Raw genomic sequence first — 19278 nt, 5'->3', positions numbered from 1 at the left:
TTTGTTTTTACATTTGACATCAGGCCAACTCTTTAAGGGTCAGCAAACTACTAAAACATCAAGAAATAGAGAGACAGAGGGAGTAACGCAGTGCCAGCTGTATTGTAAATTATCTATTGGGCAGGCTGCCAAACATTTCTTTCCACTTAGACAAGAAGTGGACTAAATAGTTGTGCACAGTCACAAGTACAGCATAGAGCAAGATCTGGCTGCTTTTCACATATGTTTTCTAGTACACAAAGTGCCTAATGCTTGCATGGGACTCCCAGGATCAGGCCAATCATCATGTGCCATGAGCCCAACTGCTAAAAATGTTTTTCTTACATTACATTACATTTCTTACTGTTGGCCAGAGGTGGGGAACTCCAGGCTTCTGAGTTTGGAACTTCTACCTTGCGTGGACTTACATGGGAAACAATAACCCCAAACATTCTACACAGCAGTATAATAATCTATCGTATAAGTTCCTCCATCTAAAGCTGGAAGATCTCTGTCATAGGGGATTCCCTATCTGGCTCCTATGCCCTACACCCATCCCACCGCAGAGGTTATATCAGGAGTCTGAGTGTGGGAAGGGGTGTGTGACAGGAGCACTGCTGACTGAAGGATCCATCAGCTCAGTTTAAGGTAGTACAGAGAATGTTCTCAAATATGCTAGGACCAGCTTAGATGTGGGATCAGGTTAGACTAGGTGGGCTCCAGAGTGCAGAATCTGCAAGGGGAAGATGTTCATAAATTGTGATGCTATGGGAGACATTCGTATTTTTAGCCAGGACTGGATCAAGGCAGAGGCACTCTAGATATGCACTTAGGACTGCAGCTTCTGGGATCTCCTGATGATGATCAGACTTTCCACTTTCATTTTAACAACAAAATTAATCATGCCCTTATGGATCGAAAGAAAAGCTTGAAAATGTGATTTGAGTGTAACCAATGCAGCTACATCTGCCTGAGTCTGCAGACAGCCTGAAAAAATAGTTTAGGATGCTGGAATGCCTTAATATGGCCCTGGTTTAATGTAGTTCTGTCCTTTCCCCAAACCTTTCTGTAGTGTCGTGCACTAAATCCGAGTGGCTTTTCTGTGTCTGCTGCAAAAGCTATTATGGGACCCTGCAAGTCACTTTCCCCAATGCTAATATTCAATGTTTTGTGGGTGTGTTTTCTGGTTAGAAGCTGCCCCTTTTAAAATTCCCTTGTGGGGAAGGGGGTGGTTAATAATCTCTGCAACTTCTCTGTCATGATGTTTGCTGGTAAGTTAATTTAGTGACAAGATCTTAAATTCCCACATAATGTGGGATCTATGCCTGGGTTTTTTAAAATTAGAATTGTAGCTGTATTATTCACTGTCTGTGGGAGTTGCCCTGAGGAAAGGGAGTAATCTGGAGTCTCTCACAGCATGGGTCTCAACTGGATATATTGGAGAGCTCACCATCTCCTGGTGTTGTTTATTTCAGCATCTGTTTATTGGCCTCTTCCAGACCTGAGGGAGAGCTCTGTGTAGCTCAAAGGCTGGTCCTTCTGCCAGCAGAAGTTGGGCCAATAAAATATATTACCTCATCTATCTTTTCTCTCTCATTGGCTTCTTAAGCATTTCTCTGTTAATCGCCTTCCACATAATTAGACGTGGATTCATTAAATAGTCCATTAGACCCTCTATGCCCCATTTGATTTAGAGCTAGTTTGTTCCTGGAAGATTTTAAATTGTGGTGTGATTTCTGTAAATTGCCAGAACTAAAAGTTTCAAACATGAGTGAGTGCCTGAAGTTAGGCCCCTAAATCCATATTTAAGAAGTCTTATTTTCAGAGGTGCTGATCACCTGCAGCTCCGGCTGGCTTCCATCAGAGAGGTAATTGCTTAGAATCTCTGAGAATCAAGCTATTTATTTAGGTGCTTAAATATGAATGTAGGTGTTTCAGTTGCAATTCTGCAAGCAGATGTGCCAGTGTAGACGCTTAAGCAAGTATGGAGTCCCATTGAAGTCAGTGGGACTCAGTGTTTGCATAAAGTTCTGCACTGGGCCATCTGGTTAGCAAATCTGACCTCAGTTGCATAAAGATCTCAGCTTCCATTTAGACACCAAACAAACGCAGTGAGATTTCCAAACTGCTCTGCAGGCAGGACTCCTGTTGTTTTCAGCTAGGGAGGTGGCAGGGGATTCTCCATTATTCTCAATGGGACTTGCTGAGTACTTGTGAAGATCTGGCCATGGGGGGCTAATTTCAGTACAAAGAATTTCTCTCCAGAAAAAGAAGTGTACTTAAAGGCCTCTATGCACCAGCCCAGTCTGCAGATACCTCAAAGGAGTATTGATTTGTTTGTAAGGAGTGCTGTTTCCATGAGAATTCTGACAGCCATTTCTGTTGGTTTCAGGGTCTGGAGAAGCTCGTTTTAGGGCAGATCTGACCTTTTAAATTTGGCTTCTGGGTCCATTCATTCCATGCTTGTACAGGATTCTTCTAATATCCCTCACTATCCAGCCCCTCCTGCTTTCATAGAATCCTAAATGGAGGGCCAGAGCGTGGCCTGCCCCGGCATGGGTGCTCCAGGGAGGCCAAGTCAATGAGGAGGAGCTGGACCCTCCACAGTAGTAGATCTGGAATGATATGGTAGTTCCCCTACAGATGTCCTCCATTTGTACTGAAGATACATTATAGAAATAACAATAATATCTAGCTCTGACAATAGCACTTTTCATGTGTGGATCTCATAGCACATTACAAAGAAGGTCCTACCATTTTACAGATGGGAAACTGAGGCATAGAGAGGGGAAGCGTTATGGCCAAGGTACCCAGCCGGACAATGGCAGAGCTAGGAATAGAATCCTGGTCTCTCAAATTGCTCTATTCACTACACCTGAATGCCTCTTACATTATTGCACTGGTAGAAATTGAACTGGTTGAAAGTTTTTGATGTTTTTTCACTGAAAAATGTGGTGACATTTATTTGAACAAAATTTTGTGAAAAACTGTTGCCTTTTTTTTTTAGGTGTTTCTTTTTTGTGATTTTTTTTGGGCAACATTTTAATAGATTTTTTTTATCACAAATATTGTCAAAACTGTTATTGAAAGATTTTATTTTGTTTATTAATGAAGGGACTTTCAGTAAGTGATAAATATTGATTTAAAAGTTGTGAATATTCTTTTAAAAATGAAAAAAGGACCTAGCTGGAACTCTGAAATTTCAGCTTTTTCCCGTTTTACAATTTTTTTTTTTGAGAATTCTTTTGTTTTAATTCAACCAGTTCAAGGTAGAAGGTGTTTTTCTCCAGACCCAGCTGTTGATATGACTGAGCCTCAACAAGGCTGATTAACTGTCTAGTATATTATAGGTTTTAGGTGCTTAACCTTTCATAAAATATAGTCAAGAAATCTTGAAGCTGGTTTAAGACTATCTTTCTGGAAATACCACCAATCTTTCTGAGGTAATATAAATCAGAATTCTTTGGCATTGGCACATAAAAAGAGAGGGAAAACTGCCTTGATCAAGCTTCTAACCATTTGCCTGCTTACAGCTATAATCAGGCCATCACATACTATAGTTACCCCTGTTCTATGTTACTAATAAGAGGCTAAAAGAGCAAAGCATATTTCACAGCTTTAAAAAGACTTACAGTGTGACCGCTCAGAGCTGAGATTTGGGATTTTGAGCTGCCATAAGCTGGTGTACACAGTCATCAGCATTCAGTCAGGAAATCCTAACTTGCTGGCACTAGTACTTGCAAGTGTTGGAGTTTCTGCAGAGTGCTCTGTGCATCTTTGGTTACATCAGTTCCCTTGATGGCTTTCTACCATTCCTATCTCTGGACTGTGTTTGGAAAGCACACCTCAAGAGAGTACTTCATTTGAAGGACTGCAGAAATTTCCTTCTTTACTTGATCCTGTCATGAAATTTCCACTTGGATATAGTTGTGATTGACTTCGGCTATGTAATCTGAGAGGGGCAATTTTATGGCTATGGCATCTCTAAAACCACACATGTCCCTGCCAAAGCTGTTTGAAAATGTCTAGTATTGGGGAGACTGATTCATTCACTGAGATACGAACATTCTTTGTTCCCTTACCTCTTTTCAGTCTAACTACTGAGTCTCATGTATTTAATAAAAATAAGAGCTGGTGGGGGTGGAAGGGCATAGCAGCTTTCGGGCTTTGGATCAGGCCCCAAAAGATAATTGTGAAATCTGTACCCACCCAAGCCCTCAATCTGGAAAGTGGGTTCTCCTTTTCTTGTACTGGTCACCCATACAGAACCTACCTAGGCCATACAAGCAGAAATATTGGCCTGAAGTCTGAATGGCTGAAGTCAATGGAAATTTTGCCTATACAGTTTTTGTCAACACATAGTCTCAATCCAGTCTCCTTTCTACCTCTTAAATTGCCTTTGCTGATGGTGGTCTTTGTCCATTTTGGTGTTACCCAGTGATATTACCCAGTGTGATGGGATGGGACAGGAAATGCTCTGACTGTTCTGCAGGTTTTATAGTCTGGGACCCCCAAATCTGTATGTGCAGCTGCCATTTGACTTCCAGGATATGTATGCACTTTGTGGAGAACTGGACACTTTTTTATGAAAAAATGTGACTCAGTTTCTCCTCCCCTCTTGCCTGGTTACCTGCCAGGGTGTGAAGGGCTTTTTTTTTTTTTTTTTCTTTCTTGAAATATGACAAGCAATGCAGTGTCTGAGGGAAATCACTATGCAGGAACGAACCATCAAGAATTAAAATCACTGGGTAAGGGTGATTAAAGCAAATCCCTAGGCATGTAAACCATGTATCAGCCCTGGAGAAAATAACAGTCCTTTCCCGTCATCGCGCTGACCACAGGAGATTCTGTGCTATCCTCTTCAATGAAAGAATAAAGGCATCAGAATCCTTTAATGTAAAAAAAGCTGACCAATGATGAGGCATGAAGAAGTACATTCTGTCAACTTTAACTTACTCCTAGACTCAGTTAGATCCATCCCTTCATTTTGACTAGAGTTACTCTGATTCACTTTCTCCCGAAATATACACATTTGGCTCATTTTATATTGTATCAAAACCACCTGGATCTTCATTTACCGAGCTGGAGCAAATAAAAGGATAATAAAGGTTGTTTCCAATCACAAACTGTGAAGGGGCTAGAGAGCACTAGTCACCATAGCCCATGTTGTCTGAAATTTTCTCTGTCAGTCTCTTTTCCAAAAACACTGTTACTATGGTTTTCTTGCCTTTAGTATATTTGAATAGCAGCAGAATACTTAAATAGGAGAATTGAACAGGAAATGTCCATTTCTGCCCATAATTCTCTGGATCCCACACTGTTGGGAGGGAGCGGGGGAGGGTGGCCAGGGTGTGCACATTCCCCAAGCTGTCCTTTAGAGTTGGCAAAAAACTACTTATCTTAGCCAGCAAGGGAATGTTGTCTGGCTCTATATCTTGTGAGCCATGAAACTCTATCCTGTCCATAGATATCTTAGAATACTGTTTCTTAAGGAAAGAGTCTCAAGGCACTAGGACTGTCTGTGAGAGCCTGTCTGAAGCTTGTTTTCAGAGGCAGTCTTTTGTTAATATTTGACTCTTCATTCCTGATGAAAGTTTGCAGAGGTGACTTGGAGCCAGCACCCTAAGGCACAGCCTCTTCATTAGCTCCCTCAGGTAAGATAATCAGGGGGACACTGAAGTTCCACTTCTTTCTCTTGTTGTCTGTTATGATCTCATGGTCTTATTAAACCAGACCCTTTTGCATCCTAGCATAGGTCTCTATTTTCTGTACCTCTTCAATCATAGACCTTTGTTAGCTGCCTTTTCTGCATTGGCCAGTTATGCATAAGAAACTGGAAACTACAAAAGAGAAGCCCGCATTAATGTATTTAATGTTCTAGGGATGAGGTTTTGTTGGGGTTGGCGTTTTTTTTCTCCCCTAGTCATTTGTGGTTTTACTTTCCTGGAAAGTAGACATGAGCCTGAGCCACAAAGTTTGGCTCCAAAGACAAAGTCCTAAAAGTTCAGGCATGTTTAGGTTTGAGCCTGACCACAATTAATAAATGAACTGGTCAGTGGCTGTTGTGAAAATCCTTTGTGTTTGGTTGTATGGATCTTTCCCAATTAGTAGGTCAAAAAATCAAGTTAATCATGATCCAGAAGGGTAGGTATAGCGGTTGGAACTATGGATGCCGGGGGTGCTGCCACACCCCCTGGCTTGAAATGGTTTTCATTATATACAGGGTTTATGGTTTGGCTCAATGGCTCTCAGCACCTCCAGTATAAAAATTGTTCCAGCACCCATGGGGGTGGGGATGAGTCAAAAATCAGAATTCCCTGTTGACAGTCAGCATGGAGATTTGTGCTCTATATGTTCCTTCTTTCTTTACTGGAAAGTGCTGAAAACCTGGAGTTTTGGAATGAATTTTAGAGTAAAAAGGATGCAAGAAGTTTTGGTAAAATCACCTATACTTTGCAGTTGGCTGTGGGTTTTTTTTTTGTTTTTGTTTTTTTGTTTTTTTGTTTTTTAACTGCAAACATGTTCATTTACTTATATTACAACTTCTCAGAAAAATGTTAAAGTATAGTTTGTTTTTGTTTTTTTTTTTTAACTATTTATGCTTTTGCAGTCTCTGAAATGGATATTGTTGAGGTGTGTTGATTACATGAGGGCCTTCCACAAGTGCTTAGGTAATTCTTACTCAAGCTAAGCTTTTTTGTTGACTTCAGTGGTAGTTGTGTCTGTGCCCGTGGGGATTCTGAAAGGTGTTGTGTTTAAGTTTGGAGCCACGGTTCAGTTAGAGCTGTGAATTTATTGATCACCCTATAGCTAAGAGGAACTTTAAGTGTATGTCTACACTGCAGCTGGGTGTGAGCCTCCCAGCCCAGGTAGACAGATACACCAGGTACACACTAGCTCTACTCCAGCTAATGCACTAAAAATAGCAATGTGGATGTTATGGCATGGGCTAGCTGCTGGAGTACAAGCCTGCCCAGCCGCTTGCCTCCATATTCAGGTGGCAAGCCCATGCAGCTATCTGCATTGCTATTTGTAGGATGCTAGTTCGAGTAGAGCTAGTGCATGTCTGTCTGCCTGGACTGGGAAGCTGGGTCCCAGCTGCAGCATGTTCATACCCTAAGAATCCTCTTTTTAATCATGTTAAAAAAAAAAAATAAAAAAAAAAATCACTTGCCCATTTTCAAGTTAATGCCTTATTCTGGATTTGTATAACACTGCATGTATTGCTGCATCCTTTGAGACATCAGTAACTGATTTTCTTCTCCACCATGTGCTGGGAGAATGACAGGAGCCATGAACACCAGATCAGAAGTGGAGCTGGAGATTTTGCAAACTTGTTCATTCACGTGTGGTTTTTTCCCCCTTCCTTTGTTCTCTGACGTATTAATTGCATTGAATAGCCTCTCTGGTGCGAATATATAAAGGCACCAAACACTTGTGGGTCACTTTAGAGAAGTGCTGTGCTTTTAGGGCAAAAATCCTCTGAGGCAATGAGCATCCTCACCCCCCATTGACTTCAGGGGGAATTGAGGGCTGTCAGCACCGCATAAGGTCTGGCTCATGCTATACATTCTGTATGAAAATGAAGTGCTAATTACTTCACAGTTATGTCGCCTTTCAACTGAAGATCTCAAAGCACATCACAGACATTAGTAGGCCAAACCTTAAAATGACCCGCTGGGGCTGGGAAGTAATATTATCCCCTGTTGTTCAGATGTAGAAACTTATGTTCCAAGAGCTTAAATGACTTTTCCAAGGTCACACAGGAAGTCTGTAGAAGAGCTTGGACTAGAACTGAGGTTTCCTGATTCTCATTGTGATTTCCTTTGCCTCCTGTTGGAAAATGGATTTCTTCCCTCCTCCCCTCCAATTGTATTTGTAAGCTTAGGATTGCTATTGAATAGTTGTTAGGGTTGATTTTCTTCTTTTATATAGAAGAAATGAAGCATTTCTTCTGAAAATAAAACCCAAAAGTAAAGAATTACACAAACATGCTTGCAATTGATATAGCTTGCATGTACATTTCTGAAGTACATTAACAGCCTAGTTGTATGTTGTACTGTGTTTCCCAGACAACTCCTCTGGTATGTGAATGGTATATTGACATGATTTTCCTTGAGGAGATTTATTTTCACATGGGATTGAACTTCCACTTTTCTAATCTCTTATGGAATCTTTCTCAGTGTGTTCAGCTCTCAGTCTTTTCTGTGCATAAGAAACTAAACTTGTCTCCTGAAAAACCTTGTAAAACTCGAATGGGTTAAACTTCTAACTATTTTAAAATACATGTCGGTGTAAGAAAGAAAAACACCTCACGTTTTACCCTCCTTCTGACGCTGATCGCACTGAAGTCAATGGAAAGACTCTCACTGAAATCAGCTGGGGCTTTGATCAAGACTTTGTGCCTTTTAATAATCTCCCAGCCCCTCTGTCTCCCATGAATGCTAGCTTGTAAAATTTCAATTTAAATACTCTCTTTTTTAAGTTGTCTTCAAGTATGAATCTCTTCCCTGATATATATTTTTCCATTCATGGGATTTTTACCCAGCCAGACTGTCACAGTGATCTGAGCAGAGGGGGAAAAGCTGTGTGTGTTTGCATAGGTACTGAAATGAAGTCGATGTGACTCACAACAAGGAAACAAGGGCAAACTACTGTTCTCTGTTCACACCTTTGAAAACTAAGGGCTTGCCAACAAACTAGTATATCAGCTCCTGAGTGTACATGCTGTACTGGAGAAAGGGAAGGAGACAACAATAACTGGTAATTGTATTATTACTGTATTGATCTATGATGTGTTCCCCCTTTCCCCTCCAAATTAGGGGTTTGCTGGATAATAGGAGGGGAATAGGTTTCTCCCAACCCATAGCTGAATCATGGGGAATGCTCCTATGCTACTCCTGCAGTGCTACTCGTGTACTCAGTCTGTTGAAACTGTACGTGACCGTGCCACTTTTTCTATCACCATTGGGAAAACAATATATTTAGACGGAGCAGCACAAGGATGATTCTGGGGGGAGCAAGTGTGGGTTGGGGGGTGAGAGATGCGCACACACGCACAGAGACAAACACATGCCCACATATACAATGGGAGTGAAGAGAGAGACAGACCCAATGGGAATGGAGAGGGACCAGGACGGACGCACGCACGCATGCGCGCACACACGGGGAATGGGATGGGGTGGAAACCCACAAATGGGAAGGCGGAATAGAATGGCTGCTTAGACAGGGACATATCCAAAGTAGTGGTTGTTTCAATAAACACCCATTCCTGAATCTCTCTCATATTCTGAGCAGCTGCAGTGGGGTTTGTTTATTTCCTGGCTTAGATCACCATCACCATCTATAGTAGGTTTGATCATAAAACAAGCACAGTAATGGTTTTCTTTTACATACGAGCACAGTGGTGACCCAATAGCCTGGGATGCCTCTTCCAAGCTGCTTGGCTCAGCTGCATCCTGCCTAAGAGCCTGGGTATCATTTGCACTAGTATTACTTGCTGAAGGCCAAACCCTTGAAGTTCCTTCTTAGTTCTAATCAGCCCGCCTCCCTCAGGCAAACACTCGATTCATCTCAAGCACAGAGGAAGCCAACTGACTTTCCTTCCCATTCGCTGGTATTTGGGGTTCAGCATACAGTTAGTCAAACATCCCCTTCCCTTTGGGCTGACAAAGGTGCCTGAGAAAAATGTTGTTCAGAATTCATTTACCATGTTTTATCTGAAGCCTTGAACACTTTCAGTGCTTAAAGTGCTGTAACTGGTTTCTGTTTTGTCCGTCTAATTCCTGTCATTGTCTCCAGGGTCGTTCTCCCCTCCCAACCCCACCCAGCATTTCACTGCAATTACTGCCAAGTACTCAGGGCTGGAAGGCAAACAGATTTTGTATAAACTGTTGATTTTGGACACTTGGTGATTACTGTGGATACTAGTGAGACACGGTACGCTTGATTTGCAGATTAATAAGGTTTACTGTGCAAGGTTTTTTTATAAATATATTAGTTAAATATAAAGTTTAAAATTAACTATAATATATTATACTCAGTAAGCCTGGAGAGCTAAGCAGTTACTCAGAAGGGAGTATACAGAAATGGCTTTTTTTAGGGCCCCCGCCCTGGAGTTAGTGGATTTTTTGGTTTAACTGGCAGCATTTTTTGTGGAGTCAGATGTTGATGGAGCACTTTTTTTGTTTTAAGTGGTGATTATTTATATTTTTTATAAATAATTTTTATGTAATTATTATTTTTTATTATTATATCTGTTAATTATTTATATCGGGTTTTTATTTTTAATTATATTTTATTTTTATTATGATAATTGGGGTTGTTAAAACAATATTTGGTGATAGGAGGGGCAGAGTAAAAATATGCTCCTTGGCAATAAAACAGTGTACCCCAGACGTTTAAGGATAACTTCTTGTTTTTATTACTGTTATCTATGTGCAGCTGCAAGCATACAGTATCTGTATTTTGTTTTATTATGTGCCATGCTATGCAGAAACTGAGACATCTATAAGGTTAATCAGTCTTTGCTAACCGGAAGATGTCATGCTACAGGGGTCAGAATAGCCAAACAAGCAACTGAAGCTATGCTAGGCCTGTAGGACAGTGGTCAAGCAACTCAAATAGTACTGGGCCTCCAACATAAACCCCCTCCAAATCTTATCTGTAGCTAATCTATAATTCTGTGCTTTATATTGGGATTATCACCATGGTGTATAAAAAACGTAATGCGTTAGAGTGATTGTCTGTCTGTGTACAAAATACATATTTTAAAATCAGTACAAGAGCGGGCTTTTGTAGCTAGAGACCTAAGTCACAATGTTCAGATATGGAACTTTCCAAATGTTGAGGTTGTTCAGATTTGGTGTTTTGGTTCAGCCCATTATGGAGAGAAGGATCAGCCAGAAAATTTGGACCTCAATCCAAGTTTGGATAACACAGTCCCTTCAAAGACAGTGTGTTTTATTAATCCAGGGGTTTGGGAAGACTGCCATTGTGTTGTAACTGTCATTTTGTGCAGTTTTGAAAGAGGAAAAGCCAAGTGTTGGTAAAGTGGAAGAAAGAGAGCTGTGTTTCCTAAACATACGTAGTCAGATACATTACCAGAAATTATAACCTTTGATCTAAATACATGCAGAAGAAAAGAAAGTTCCATCTGAAGAATGAGGTTAATTTACTCTGTGTAAATTGCTTCTGAATTGGCAACATACCATGGACAACAGAAATTGTTTATTTGTCCAGGGCCTCTGGGGGAAAGCTGGAAGGAGTAATATTTTCAGCATCTTTATGTGGTTTGTAGTTGGGTAGAAACTGGATCCATCAGTAAAGGCAAAACAATGGTAATGATCTGTTTTCGTGCATAATAACATAAATGTAACAACCTATCCAAATACTGCATAGCAATAGAAATGCACCAAAAAATGGGGGAAAACCTGGCACTGGGGTTACTTGGTAATAAACAGGGCATTGACATATTTTGATTAGAACTGAATGGCAGCCTGCTGCCTGTGCTGTGTAAAATGACACAATGGGAAAACTAGCATTTTAGGCATTTCCCTAAACTCATGTCTTTCCTTAGATTGATTCACGTCTGCACTAATTGTTATCTGCCTAGTTCACATTTGTTTTTCCTTTGTTGGCCTGTTTCCCTTTCTTGTTTTAAAGAATATTTAGAGGTAACACCCCAGAAGGGTGTTACTTATAAAGATCAAAGCTCTTAGATCAAGCAAAAACGTTGGCACTTTGACGAAAAGAACAAAGCCTGCTGAGGCTTTAAAACACAAGCGCTGCATTGCATTTGCACTGAGGCAGTAACAGTGTCTCTTGTTGTCCGTTGCCAGGGTTCTGCTAGATCTGAGTTTACATTTCCATGCTCAACTGGCAAGTGTATTTTTAAAATCTAAGTATTGAGAATAACGGTTTTAGTATTTCAGTGTTCTTAATCCCCGCTCTGTTTCATTATGAAGGACAAAAACTTTAGGGCTTGAGGGGTTGTGGTTTATTGTTTTGTTTTGTTTTTATGGGTTTTTTTTTTTTTTGAGAGGGAATGTCAGATGGTTTCTATGTATATTAGTTGGTGGTTAAAAATCAGGACTGGGAGTCAGGGAACAAGAAACTTATTCCCAGCTCAATCACCATTCTTCTGTATGACCTTGGACAAATCACTTAACCTCTCTGTGCTTCATCTTTTTTTATGTAAATTATAGATAAAAATACTTGTATTTACTCCACAGGGATGTCGTGGGGCTTATAAAGCTTGCTGAGATCTTCAGATGGGAAGCAACAGAGAAATCCAAAGTATAACTGTTTGATTATTCAGTGAATATGGAAGCACTAATTTGTCTTTATTTTTATTCTTAAGGTGATTTCACAATGGATGGACAAGCAGACTCATTGGTGATGACTGTGCATCTTCTTGCCACCTCTGGGCATTCATTACTCTTACAGCAAACTCTCGATCGGCTTCTGGGATGGATCTGCCTGGATTTTCGCCTCTTCATTGTATCAGAACGTGTTACTCCAGTGAAGTATTATGAGAAATGTCGCCAGAAAAGCTCTGGGTTTCCTGGGACATCCGTTCTTCTTTTCCTGCATGAGGGCTTTGGGGAAGAACGGATTTTTCGGATCCATGATTTTTTCCAGCATCCGCCATGGCAGTATCACCACATGCAACATGGTAATGAGAAACTGTACCCTCATGCACCTGCTAGTCAGGAATTTTATGGACTGGATGAGCATATGCCTGTCTGGGGTGTACGGCAAGTTCATTATGGCACTGAAATTCTGCGTGTGACCCTTTACTGTAGTTCTGATAACTATGATGATGCAGTAAGACTTTACGAGATGATTCTACAGAAAGAAGCAACTCTGCAGAAAAGTAACTTCTGTGTCTTTGTGCTGTATGCCACAAAAAGCATTGCTGTTCAGCTCTGCTTGAAGCAGCTGCCTCCTGGGGTCTCTGTTGAACTGAAAGAATCTTCCGTTTTGCAATTCAAGGTGCAAGAAATTGGACAGCTAGTACCGCTTCTGCCTAATCCATGTATTCCTATCAGTAGTACCCGATGGCAAACTCAGGACTACGAAGGAAACAAAATCTTACTTCAGGTATTGTTTTGTTTATATGTGTTGTTTTTAATTCAGTGGGTGACTTACCAGCAAGGAAGAGCACAGATTCTGACTGGAAGATAGTTATTTATTATTACTTATTTCTTCCTTCAAATGTATAAAATATCTATAGCTGTCTATCCCATACTCTGGGTGCTTTTCTCATTAATAAAACCACACAAAGTAACATAAAAAGATTGCCCAAATGTTTTTGTAATATCATCCCCTTGGCTGATAGGACATTGTAAAGTTAGGCTTGATAAATAATAACCTAATCTGAAAATACTTTGTAGGCTGGTCTGTACACAAAGTTTCACCCTCAGATCAAATTACTGTAGATACCTGAATTATTTCTTTACAGTAAGGGTTTAGATCGGAAATGCTTTCATGAAGCTGATGTTCTAGCTGTGCTATGCCACCCAAGGAAAGGTATGTTTGTGTGTATGGTATCAGTCAATTTTTGTGAATGTTTTGTAGTTAAACTGAGTAGTGAAACTGTACTGCCTAGGATGGAGTGAATGAATCATAGTGAATAACAGCTTGTCTCCATGGGTAGGTTTTTTCACATTAACTTTTGCATTTTTAGCTTAAACTGATTTGTCTTTTTGCAAATTGGATAATCTGCTTTGAAAGTGGATTTAGTCCATTTAAGGATTAATTATTCTGGAAAATGGTTCAAGTGGATGCATCTGTATTTTGGATGACCTTTTCCACCTCTGGCAGTCCTCTACTGCTATCCCACACTGTATTGCATTACATCTGATTTGATCTGTCTGCTTACTTATGTGAACTCCACTGAAATCTAGGGCAGGGGAGATGTGACCCTGCATTCCTCCCCATGCATTGCCTCTGGGTCTGGGATCTCTTTGAATCTCTTTGCCAAACAATTTCTGTAAATAATTACACCCAGTTAGATTCCCTCACACTTGAACTCACTTGGAACTACTTGTGTCCTATCTACCTGGGAGTAAGGAGTGTAAATTGGTGTGATTTACACCTGGGGAAGCTGTATGAAAGTGTAAATTAAGGTAGGGGCGTGGTTTGCAAGTAGCTCTACTGGAGTGTTAATGTAAAGGGTCTAAGCTACACCACCTTAAACATCACTTCAGACTTTGGCCCATACAAATTAGTGGCAGATTAAAGCCAATGGGACTGTGTATGTGAATGAGGGCTGCATCATCAGGCTCATTATCTAATAGTATTCTTTATCATTTGTGTTACAGTAGCATCTATGGCCCTACTCATGGACCAGGATCCCCTTGTGCTAGGCACTGATTAAACATGGAATAAAAAGACAGTCCTTACCCCCAGGGGCTTAATACTCAAAACAACCCTGTGGGGAGTGTCACAGTTCAGGGCAACTGCACCTGTATTCCAGGTGTATAGTCCACCAAGGGCACCCACTCTAGGCTCCCAGCTCCTCTGCAAAGAACCTCTCTTGGGTAGAAACCTCTGTCTCTCTCCCTGCTGACTGGGGTATTTCCAGGATGCACAGTTCCCTGCCTACACTGACATATCCCCAGCAAGCCAGGCTGCCCAAACAGGCCACTGTTTGCACTTTGCTTTCTCTCCAAAGGCTATAAACAACAGTAATTGCTGGCAGTTTTAAGTTACCACACAGTTTTTTATCAGCAAGCATATTTATTCTTAAGGTGAAAGCATTACAGAGAAAACATATTAAAAATAATAAAAGAACCTATATGCATGCTAAAAAAACTTACCAGAAGACATCCTAACTCCAACCTCAGCCTTGCATGGGTTTCAGTCCTTCAAAACACACACCTGGGTTCTCCCCACTGTTAAAAGTTCATAACTGTGTTAGATTCAGAACAAGAGTAACCATGAGTTGTTCAGTCTTTCCTTTATACAGCTTGGGCCTTCAATCTTGGCTTCATGAAACAGGTGATCAGCAGACACAGGTCCACTCCTCAGGGCGCAGCTGCAAAAGGCTGGGTTTTTGCATAATTGGAAGTTGGGAATTTGCATTCACCTCCCCTTCAATATTTCCCAGGAAATCCACTTCACCCATATTGTCCCAAAAGTCTATTCTTGTTTGGCACATTGTTCAACATAGTTCTTCATCATCCAGGCCTTACTTTACATCTCCTCCCAAGAGGTTACATATGAGCCCGGTAGACAATAAGATACTCAGCTTTGTATTTAATACAATGGACCCCAAAGACACTTAATTCAGTAAAGTTTCTTCAAGGCTATGGCAGGATATCATGCATATCACATATTATGCATGTCTGTCATGGGTAGTATCCCCATTGTACATGGAGGCAGAAAAATTGAAAGCCTGATGCGTCTGAGTGCCTTGTGAGGCACTGGAGACAAGCATTCCAGAACTAGCAGGAAGCACCCAGCACCTGGCGTTACTGGGCCCTACATGAGTCACCCAGAGCTAGAAATGAAAAGAATGAGTTCAGTGGGTCTGACTGTCCACTCACTTGAAGCCAGTATAACTCCCTTGACTTTAATGAACTAACTTCTGATTTTCAGCAGCGTGAAGGAAAAAATCAGGCCCAATAGCTTTTAGACAGTAAACTATTTGAGGCAGGAACTGTCGTTTACTATATGGATAAATAGCACCTAGCACAAGCAGGCCTTGATCTGGTTGTAGGCTCTTGGCATTGCTGTGATACAGTCATAATTACTAAGGGTTAAAATTACTATTCCCCTTCCGATCCCTCTGCATTTCCTCCAGTAAATAAATGATGTAAATTGGAATCCATTATTATACTTTTATTTGGGTTATTTATTATGGGATAGATAATGTAATTGATAAGAGACCTGATATTTCACATGCTCACGTCTTCTGTGTTCTCAGTTTTCTTTCTTGAGTTATCTTTAGTTACTTTACTATTCCATTCTCTGCCCTTTCTCTAACGGTTTATAGGTGATTCCTAATGCTCATACTTTGTTAATTTAATCATAGAAATTTAGGGCTGGAAGGAACCTCAAGAGGTCATCTGATCCATCCCGCCTCCCACCCCCCCCTCCAAACAAGACCAGGAATACCTAGAGCATCCCTGACAGGTGTTTTGTCTAACCTGTTCTTAAAAACCTCCAATGATGGAGATTCCACAACCTCCCTTGGTTACTTATTCCAGTACTTAACTGCCTTATCACTAGAAAGTTTTTCCTAATATCTAATCTAAATCTCCCTTGCTAAAGATTAAGTCTGATACTTCTTGTCCTACCTTCAGTGGACGTGAAGAACAATTGATCACCACCCTCCTTATAAAAAACCCTTAGCATATTTGAAGACGGTTATTTGGTCCCCATCAGCTTTATTTTCTCAAGACTAAACGTGCCCAGCATTTTTAACCTTTCCACTTTGGTCAGGTTTTCTAAACCTTTCATCACTGCTGCTGCTGCTCTCCTCTGGGCTCTCTCCAATTTGTCCACATCTTCCCTGAAGTGTGGCATCCAGAGCTGGACACTGCTCCAGCTGAGGGCTCACCAGTACCACACAGAGTGGGACAATTACTTCCCGTGTCTTCCATATCACTCTCCTGTTACAATACATCCCAGAATGATAGTGGCCTTTTCTGCAATCAAATCACAGTGTTGGTTCATATTCAGTTTGTGATCCACTAGAACGCCCAGTAGTACTGCAGTTCAACGGCCTAGCCAGTTGTTCCCCATTTTGTAATTGTGCATTTGATTGTTTACTTCCTAATTGCAATACTTTGCACTTGCCTTTATTACTTCTCCAGAACTGTGAATTGTCTGGTTAACACAGAGTTTCGTGCTGCTCTATAAATAATAATGTTGGTAATTTAGCCCCAGTCCTGGAAAGGGATCCACACGTATGGAGCCTTATTCAGGGTAGTGTCTCACTGGAATCAATGGGACTACACTGGCAATAAGAGGAATCAAGGGAAACCCTTAATCATTTTATCAATCTACTCCAAAAACCCTTTCATCAATCCATGCCAAAAATGGACTTACCCATATTTACCATGATGATGAAAAAAATAATAATTAAATTGCTCATCAAAAAATCAAATAAAAACAAATAGTCACCTGAAGAATCGGGCAAGTAGAATTTTCCCAGCCTGCCTTTATCGTTTTGGACTCATTGGTCGAATGGGTCTCTTCCGTTTGTAACTTGTATCCTCTCAATATTTCCTCCTGTCCCCTTCCATAGTAAAATGAACTCATCAAGAGATGGTATCTTGTTTATGGTGGGCTTTGGTCCTCTGTATTATGTTTCAGCCAAAGCTATCCTTTTCATAGAACTATCTTAATGCAGTATTTACAAAAACCTGTGTCAGTCTCTAGTGGTCTATAGGCACAGGCTTTGTCTCTATAGAAACAGGGATGGTGCAAGCCACCCCCCACAGACAATAGCAATATGTCTAAATCACAATGTACAATGGCTCTCCTATTCCAGGACCTGATTCCTGCATTCCTTTATACATGGGAATTTGGAATAGAAAGGAATACAAAGTTAGGTCCTAACCTGAAATCTCTTTTGTAAGAGACTGTAGTTGATAAAGAATTGTGAAAAGCCATATAGTTTTTATTTTATTGGAGAACTTTTCAGTGGAGACCATTTTGAGACCACAACATTCAGTGCATGTGTGATTTTAAAATTGGATTTGAATTTATGACTCTAATGGTAAATATAATGGCACATTGAAATTAATGGATCAGCTCATTCATAAATTCTTCTGCGTGGGTCTCCACATCCAAGTTGTGTAACTGCAGAAGATAATAATGGAACCCTTAATCATAAATTGTAGATGATTTCAGCATGACTGCTGCAGATGAAGACATAGTAGTCACTTCACTGCTGCTCAAGCAGTGATTTAATTGTGTTCTCGTCAATCTTTCTTTAACAGGTTCAAGGCAACTCCAAACGCAATGAAAAAAATGGCACACTTTCAAATCAGCACCATGATGCAGGTGAAGAAAAGATGCTACAGAGTTCCACTCTAGCGCCCTTTCCCACAAAGTGGGTTAATCCAGACCAGAAAAGCTGGAAGAGCAGCATGGTGAAGTGTAAAATCAAATCAGAACACAGCGTTATTTCTGAGAGTGTTAGCAGCACCTCACAGAGTAACTCCTGCTCGTCATCCCAATCGAGCAGTCCGGCAGCTACTTTGCAGCCTGATAATACTACTTTCCATGTAAATGCAGGCACTAAAATGAAAATTTCCAGCCAAGAAAATCAGTTTCAAAGGCAAGAAGAGGAGACCAATGTTGACACAGGGTTCACGGTTGTAAATTCTGAATGCAGCCCATCTCCTCTTAGCAAGCTGTCAAGGGACTTGCAGGGCATCCTTCTTCAACCACAAGCACGAAGGGATTCATTAGCTGTTGCTGGCTCCAGAATCAACTTATTTGCTATCAACAGAAATAAAGGAGCAGGCCAGACAGCTTCAGACTTTCACTTGCGAATATCAAGAGCAAACCGTGGAAATGGAAATGAAGAGGAGGAGGAATTCTTTATTTGACTTAAAACAAATATGCCTGACAGACTGACTTTAAAACTGATAGCTAAATGCTTTATTCTGCAAACAGAAAGAAAGCAATCTGCCTGCTGCTGCTCAACTCTGGGCTTGTACAGACACCCAGATGCACAGGCTACCTTTTCTGTTATGAAGAGGGGACTGCAGTGGGGTTTTCTTGCAATAGAGTCACTTTTATGTACAAAAATGTTAGAGACACAGGGCAAAACCAGAAAAAATAATCATGTGCAGTCACACAGCTTGATTTTTTTTTAATACACAACACCCAATAGGGTAATTGTGCAATGAATGGGAATAAGCCATGCAAGTCTTATTACTGTTTTTAAATGTTATTCGGTAGCCTGTGACACATTCTGTCTTGTGTACTTGCATTTGAGCTTTTAGCATCTGTGAGCTGGAGCCTCACATGGCACAATAACTGAACACTTTAGAGGCGTTGGTACTGTAGCTTGCATGACAAGATTAACCACTAGGACCTTGTCTACACTTGCAGCGGCATGCAGGGTACTCATAGCTACACACTACAGTGAAAGGCAGGCCACATTCACCCTCACTGCGGGGTGTAGCTACACGTGGCCGGGAGGAGGCAGCAGAACGCTACACAGCTAAAAATAGCAGTGTGGACATGGGAAACACTGTGTGGGCATGTAGAGAGCTGTGTAGGGTATATACCCTAGAGCTCAGATGTGTAGGGCACCCTACCCACCTAAAG

General features: G+C 40.9%; 1 protein-coding gene across 1 annotated transcript; it reads left to right on the top strand.

The window, feature by feature from the left end:
• The first annotated feature begins 12340 nt into the window (after nt 1–12340).
• FAM124B (family with sequence similarity 124 member B) lies at nt 12341–18551 on the top strand. Its single transcript, XM_067538660.1, has 2 exons — nt 12341–13083; nt 17937–18551. Exons 1-2 carry the CDS (start codon nt 12352–12354, stop codon nt 18549–18551), a joined length of 1347 nt encoding a protein of 448 aa, XP_067394761.1. The 5' UTR covers nt 12341–12351.
• Nucleotides 18552–19278: the final 727 nt, after the last annotated feature.

Source organism: Emydura macquarii, unplaced genomic scaffold (genome assembly GCF_026122565.2).
Source record: "Emydura macquarii macquarii isolate MOO-44397 ecotype Brisbane River unplaced genomic scaffold, CSIRO-AGI_Emac_v2 contig_499, whole genome shotgun sequence".
NCBI classification, from domain to species: domain Eukaryota; kingdom Metazoa; phylum Chordata; order Testudines; family Chelidae; genus Emydura; species Emydura macquarii.
The sequence above is the reverse complement of the archived record's forward strand: the minus strand, read 5'-3'. Positions and strand labels throughout refer to the sequence as shown.

Coding starts and splice junctions, on each gene's coding strand:
- FAM124B (XM_067538660.1), top strand. CDS start 12,352: ATGGATGGACAAGCAGACTCATTGGTGATGACTGTGCATCTTCTTGCC. Junction 13,084..17,936: donor GAAACAAAATCTTACTTCAG/GTATTGTTTTGT, acceptor TTTCTTTAACAG/GTTCAAGGCAACTCCAAACG.